This window comes from Vicia villosa, linkage group LG3 (assembly GCF_029867415.1).
Source record: "Vicia villosa cultivar HV-30 ecotype Madison, WI linkage group LG3, Vvil1.0, whole genome shotgun sequence".
NCBI lineage: Eukaryota > Viridiplantae > Streptophyta > Magnoliopsida > Fabales > Fabaceae > Vicia > Vicia villosa.
Window position 1 is genome coordinate 181,988,837 of NC_081182.1, and position 7,621 is coordinate 181,996,457.

The 7,621-nt window shown below is 36.6% G+C and overlaps 1 protein-coding gene across 1 annotated transcript; it reads left to right on the plus strand.

Annotated features, from left to right (window-relative positions):
* Window positions 1–4,643: 4,643 nt before the first annotated feature.
* Window positions 4,644–5,084, plus strand: LOC131659484 (uncharacterized). Its single transcript, XM_058928669.1, has one exon. It carries the CDS (start codon window positions 4,644–4,646, stop codon window positions 5,082–5,084), a length of 441 nt encoding a protein of 146 aa, XP_058784652.1.
* Window positions 5,085–7,621: the final 2,537 nt, after the last annotated feature.

A 7,621-nucleotide genomic window follows, 5' to 3' on the forward strand; every position in this document is an offset into this window, starting at 1 on the left:
AAAAGGCATAGAATAGGAAAGACAATCTTTAATAGGTAGGTCTTCCTGATTGCTTACTCACAATGCTCTTTACACCTCACGTTTTTCAAAACAACTTCAAACACAATATTTTGTATATATCCATACAAGGATCATTACAAAGTAAAAAGCGTTTTCAAGCATCTTTCTCAAAATATTTTCAAGATAAATACTTTGTATATATTCGAATGATGAATCATTACAAAGTTAACTCTCTTACCAAATATTTTCAAACACACACAAGTCAAACAATTCAAAACAAGTGAGCTAAGAAATTAAGAGCCCATGGGTAACCATGGATATAAAGGGTGTTAATACCTTCTCTTTGTATAACCTATCCCCTGAACTCAAAATCTTTAAAAAGTTCTTTCCTGTTCTTTTTGCCTTTCCTAATTGGATAAAATAAAAGTCGGTGGTGACTCTTGCTTAACGTAACATGTTTTACGAAATAACAAAATAAAAAGTCAATTCTCCAACCGTATTACAGTTTGTTACATGTGTAGGACTGATTTCTGATAAGTTCTGGTATGACAGATTTGGAGCACCATTTTAACCCCAATTTTCAGCTAAGTGTAAAATGCAATGGAAGTTACGAAGAGTGGATGTTCATAGCTTTAGGGCATTTGTGGCATCAACCAGAGAATTGGAGTGCCTTTGAGCTAAAACTAGCGAAGATAAGATCAAAGTACTAGAAGACAACAGACTCTAAAATAGTAAAGCCACTGTAGCACGCGACTTGCCCCTTTTTCACAACAGTCTTACCATCGAACGCTTTGTCCCCTGCATGCATTGTGTACCTATCCTAGTAATGGTACGAAGGATAAGAAATAGAGGGAATATGTTGATTATCATGGACTATAAGTGATGGATAATCAAGAAGCCCATGATCCAATACCTCACTAAACCCTAGATGAGACTGGCTATAAAAGGATCCCTTGAAAGAAATGAAAGAGGTTCAAACTCGGAGAAAAAAACTTGATATAAATTTGTGTGAGAGTAATCTAAATCAACTTGGAGAATTTCTCTTTTATTCTTAACTATACACTTAAGATCAAATTGATTTCTTAATTTTTTTTCTGTCACTTGGATCTCTTAATTTCTAAACCGTTTTATTTTAGACTTTTTTGTCTAATTAGAGATGGATTTAGCGATCGATTTCAAAGTTTTTTCGTCGGTAATTAGACAAAAAGGACTAAAATGAAACATTTAGAAAGTTAAGGGACCAAGGTGACATGGAAAAAATTAAGGGACCAATCAGAACCCAATAGTATAATTAAGGGACCAAAATGAATATTTTGTCATGATTATATAAACTCAATTGTATTAAAATATAAAGAAAAAAAATTGATATTTAAAAATAAAATTTTTATCTTTTAAACTAATGGAATATCTGTGCGGTCGCATGAATATTGGTATAGTATGCACATTTATTTTAAAATATAATAAAAATGAAATAATATTTTTGTAGTTGATAGTTCTTGTCTAATATGTCATATCTAATTTATTAATAATACTAATTATAATTTATATCTCTTTATAATAAATACATTAAAAATATTTAAATATTTTTAATTTTAACAAAAAATAAATAAATAATGGCATAACTAGGAGTGTTCAAAATCAAATCAACCCAATAAAAAATCACAAATAAAACCAAATCGAAACCGTAAGAAACCGCATTTGGCTTGGATTTGTTTGGGTCATTTTTTAACAAAACCGCACGGTTCGGTTCGGTTTGTATTTTGTAAACCGAACCAAACCGAATCAAGCTGCATTATATTACAACCTAACTTTTACTTAACTCACATCCAACCTAAACTTAAACCTATTATACCTTAGCCTTATGATTACGAACAATTTTCTCATCCTTACACATGATTTCAGTCCCGATCTTCTCAAATATCTAGTAGCATTATCGCGCATTCTTTGCCACATACATCTTCCCTCTTCTTCTCATCTTTACTCTCTTATATTCTTTCTTTTTCACCTTTTTATTTTTATGCATATGTTCCCTATTTCAGTTTCGTTTTTATCGCACATCTTCTCTAATTTGTTTTTTCTTTTTCATCTTCACTAATCTTTCGTCTCTTCTATTTTTTTTTGGAAATTTTCTCAACCCACCCCATGGTTATCTTACACACCACACAAAATTCCACATTTGACTTCAGCTTCCGTAGATCCACATCCGGAAGCACCCCAAATTTTGAAAAAAATTGATTCCTTCCGTAGATGCATCTACGGGAAGGTAATAAACTAGTGTATATGAGATAAAAATACACATTAAAATATCTTAATGGAAGCTTCTTTAGATACATCTACGGAATAACTTAGCGCCACATTGTTCCGTAGATGCATCTACGAAAGAGTCTGATATAGTTTGAACCAGCATGATCACTCCCCTCATTGTTTCATTTCTCCAAACTCATCATACTCCACACCCTAAAAACCCTACATCATCAATACCTTATTTCACTCCAACACTCAAAGTTTTTGGTGCAACAAATAAAAGGGAGCAAGAAGAGTCTGAATTTCAGGTAAATAATCACTTTCAACCACTACATTCTTCACATTATCAATGAAATTTTCTGGAAAAAAGTTACGTTGCTTCCGTAGATCCATCTACGGAACATCTTGAAGGTGAACACTTCCGTAGATGCATCTACGGAATAGTCCCAGCAGTTTTTTTCCCGCATCTTGTAATTCTGTGTGATTTTTTCAAAATAGGTATGGTGCACCCCGATAATATTTTAAGAGAATTAGCTACTTTATTCAATGTAGCTACGAGTATCGATGGGGTAGTCACAAATGTGGTAGATGTCGGAGGTGGATTTTGTAGCAAGCAAGACTTTGATGATCGTGAAAGCATGCTAACATGGATTCGTAGGAACGCAACTAGTCTTGGTTTTGGTGTGGTGATAGGAAGATCTCGGATAATGGTACGGCAAGAAGAAACCCGTTTGTAACAATATTGTGCGAAATAAGCGGGAAATACCATCCTCCTCTAAAGAATTTTAAAAGAGACGACACGGGTATTAGAAAATACGAGTGTCCATTTAAAATCCGTTGTTACATGTTGGCTATCACGAAGTGGATATGCTCTGTTGTTTGTGGTTTGCATAACCATGATTTGTGCGCAAAAGTACAAGGCCATCCGGTGGCATGTAGGCTCAATCCGATTGAGAAAGCATCTATTAAAGACATGTCCTTGAATTTTGAAAAGGAAGGAACCCGACAACATTTCAAATATAAGACAAGTGTATAATCAACGGTACCGCAATAAAAAGGCGAGTAGGGGAGATAGGAGTGAGATGCAACATTTTTTGAAAATGTTGGATGATAACAAATATGTGGTGCGGTACAAATATTGCGATGACGAGGTTACGGTCCGAGATATTTTTTGGACTCAACCGGATTCCATAAAGTTGTTCAACACTTTCTCGACGGTGCTCATTCTCGGTTCTACCTACATGACTAACAAGTATCGACTCCCATTATTCGAGATGGTCGGTGTTACATCCACCGAGAAGACATTTGCCGTTGGTTTTTCTTTTTTGGAGTGTGAAAAAGAGGATAAATTTAGGTGGGCCTTGGAGGTGTGTCGCTCACTTTTGAAAAAACAAGTTGAGATGCCCAAGACAATTGTTACGGACCGCGACTTCGCTTTGATGAATGTGGTTGAAAAGGCATTTCCTTCTTCTCATACATTACTTTGTCGATATCACATATCATGTAATGTGAGAAGTAAGATTAAACCCGTTGTGGGGACAAAACAAGTAGCGACCGAAGGTGGGAAAGTGTTGAAACCTAGAGTGATTGTTGACCAAATAATGGATGCATGGGCTCGTATTGCAAGTTCGTCGACAAAAGAATTATATGCCGATGTCGCATTGCAATTTCGGAAAATATGTGAAAAATATCCCGATTTATTGAAATACATTGAAAGCAACATTCTTGACAAAGTGAAGGAGAAGTTTATTTGTGCGTGGACTGAAATGGTCAGACACCTTGGGAATACAACCACCAATAGAGTTGAGTCGGCACATACTACTTTGAAAAATTGGTTGTGTGATAGCAAAGGTGATTTGTGTAAAGCATGAGACACCATAAATCACATAATTTCGAACCAACACAACGAAATACAAACTTCGTTTGGTCAGAGCATTACGGTTTTGGAGCATCGATTTAAGAACAACATCCTTTACTCTCAATTGATCGGCAATGTATCTCGGGCCGGATTGAATTATATCTTTCACGAGGCGAATCGAGGTGAAACAATTGGTGGCGATACCGCAAAGTGTGGTTGCAATATTACTATCACATATGGTCTCCCGTGTGCTTGTGCTATTGCTAAAAAAGTGAGATTAGGTGAGCCAATAATAATGAATGAAATCACTCCTTATTGGAAGAGACTTAGTTTTGATGATGATGGTTGTGTCGAAGAAGATTCGAATATCTCTATTATTTCCGAATTGGAGGCGATACAAGAGAGATTTTTGAAGGATGATGACAACACGAAATTATACATCAAAGAACAATTGCAGAGGATTGGATTTCCCGAAACAACCGACATGTAACCATCGTCTCAACCCGTTAAGACAAAAGGTGCTCCGAAGAAAGTGAGGTCTATGCCAAATGACAACTCAACAACACGGTCTCCTTCATATTGTGAGCACGTCGACAAACTCTTTCCCGACTCACCAACTCCGAAATCGCAAAAACCTCAAAAGAGTTCAAACAAGGGAGCCCGCCTAAGCAAACCGCCTCCGACACCTCTTACACCTATTATTCCAAAAGTTCCAATTCCAACACCTATTGCTCCATCAATTGAAGAGGTACAAATTGCTCCAAAAATTCCATTCATTGACGAGATGCCGGTTTTTATGCATAAATACATCGACCGGATCGTCAATGTGGTGGGGGACGGTAATTGCGGATTTCGGGCCGTATCAGCTTTACTTTGTAAGGGAGAGGATGCCCATGAGCTAGTCCGTCATGATCTTATCGTCGATTTGGTGAACCATAAAGACTCGTACACGCGGGTATTTGGAGACGAAACCAAATTTTAATCGGTCAACGAAGCTCATGTTCCTTGGGAGGGCGCCTACGCACCGGTTTCGCATTGGATGAGATTCTCGGAAATAGGACATCTTATTGCATGTGCATATGACATGGTATGCATTGACTTGACGCGTTATGGTTTTTCGGAAATCTTTTTTCCGCTCCGCACCTCCTACAAATCCAATTGATCATATTATATGTGTTGGGTGGCTCGTCAAATCGCGTCATTTTGTACAAGTTTACTTGAAACCGGGATGCCCCATACCACCTACGTCACCGGAATGGAATCTTCATCATACTGAACTTTCCGAGACGTGGCCGAATGTATTTGTTGATAGGATGCATGAATTCGAAAGATTAAAGAATATCGATAAAATCTCGAATGCGGAAAAGTCAAAATTGGAACCGCCAATATATTTAGCCGGCGACAGATCTTTTGATGTATTTATCTAGTTTCAAAGTGTAATATATGCACTCTATAATATTGCAATATAACCATTTTTTGTGTTTTTGTGTTTTTGTGTTTTTTGTGCTGCTACTGCTTTCTGTTCTGGTTTAAAAATAGTAGGAAAACTTCCATAGATCCATCTATGGAAGGGTATCAAAATGAAAATTATAGGTCTTTACCATAGATGCATCTACGGAAAGGTGTTACGTATGACCCTTCCGTGGATACATCTACGGAACTTTCTGTGAAAGAGATTATGTGGTCCATATTCTCCAAAGGCTTCTATAAATTTAGGGTTTCTAGGTTTGCATTACACATAGACACAAACACAAAAATGTCTCGTATTAGGCCAGATGGATGTCACCGAACATCAATGAAGCATCCCGATCCTGAACCGGAATACCGCATAAGGGATGGGCATGTCATTTTATCTCCCGTCAAACCACCCGTGCCGAGTTTTGGAATATCCATTCCTTCGACCAACTCAAGAGGACTATCATGTCTTTTTTAGAGGGGAAGTACAAACTCGGAGAAGAAATCAAAAGGATCCAGAGGCTTATAACAAGTACCTCGTTTGCGACCAGAAAAACGGAACGTTGGTGGGTTGAAGTGAAATGGGACATGGATTGCATTCAAATGATGCATGGATTAGATGAGATTGTTTTAACCGTTGTAGTTTCTTAGATCTATTAGTTTTCTTAATTTTCAATTTGAAATTTCGGTGTAATATCGATTAATCAATGAATCATTGCAATGTCTTTTATGTTTAGAAATGCTTCTGTTTTGGTTTTCTGAGTGCTGGGTTTATTCCGTAGATGCATATACATAAGGCTTCCGTAGGTGCATCTACGGAACAGAACAACGTTAAATAAAAAAAGGTGCTTCCGGAGATCCATCTACGAAAACACGGGGGCAAAATGGTCAATTCGGTGGTGCGTAAGAGGGCCATGGGGTTGAGAGAGAAATTATCTTTTTTTGTTTCATTATAATAATTTGTATATTGTTTTAGGCTATTATTTTATGTTTATTATTCCACTTTTGTCTAATTTGATTTTTACTTATAAAATGGAAAGTTGTTGTCAAAATATGACGGATTTTGTTGTTATTTTATAGTATATGAATGTCTAAATACAAAGTTATGTTGTCATCTATTTGTGTATGTATGACTCAATAAAATATTTGTAAAAAACCGAACTAAATCGCATTGGTTTTGTTTGGTTTGGTTTTTTTCTAAAAGCCAACCGAACCAAACCAAACCGCACGATTTTTTCTCTTGCGGTTCGGATGATTTTTTTTCGTTAAAACCGCCTAAACCGCACCGTGAACACCCCTAGGCATAACAAATATGCAGATACTAGGTCAAATAGAAAACCTGATACAACAAATATTAGTGCTTCCTACTATGGCAAATATTTACAAAATTTTCGAAAAAATTATTTCCAAATATGTGCTTAGTGCTTCCAAGTTCCAACCCCTATGTTGACTCAAGTAGTATAACCGTGCCTTATTGTTACTTTGAACATAGCTGAAAAAACTCCAAGGAAAGTGCCAGCGAATGTCTCAATTTTTTTAGGTGAACTAATGTTCATCCTACATGACATAGACAAAAAAAGCAGTATATCATCGAAACAATAGATTGGTCACTACCAAAAAAAAAAGAACTATATCATAGAAAATAGAAATAATAGATTGATCGTCTATAAACCATGTCATAGAAATTTCAGTTTTACCCTTATCACTGGTCTTTAAGCTTAAGCCAGTCGTGAAACTGCCCAAACTCTTCCACTAGGCTAAAGTAGCACATAGAAGACTGAAGCAACTGGAAAATTCATCGAAACAAAACAATAAAGTCGCCATCGAACATCTATTTATCCTACAATAAGGAATGGAAAATATCGAAGAAAACCAAGTAATAAGCAATGGTCTCAGAGAAAGGGTAAGGGTGTCTGTTACGTGAGGGGAAGGTATTAGCACCCCTCACGTCTGTGGTACTCCACAGGATCCATTCTTGCTAATTTTCTAATCTAAGGGTGTGTGTGTGTATCATGCTATGTGCTAAGGGAAACATGCAATGGAAGATATACAGATAATAGGAAA

What these genes read in the sequence shown, in the direction of transcription:
- LOC131659484 (XM_058928669.1), top strand. Translation starts at nt 4,644, where the DNA reads ATGCCAAATGACAACTCAACAACACGGTCTCCTTCATATTGTGAGCAC.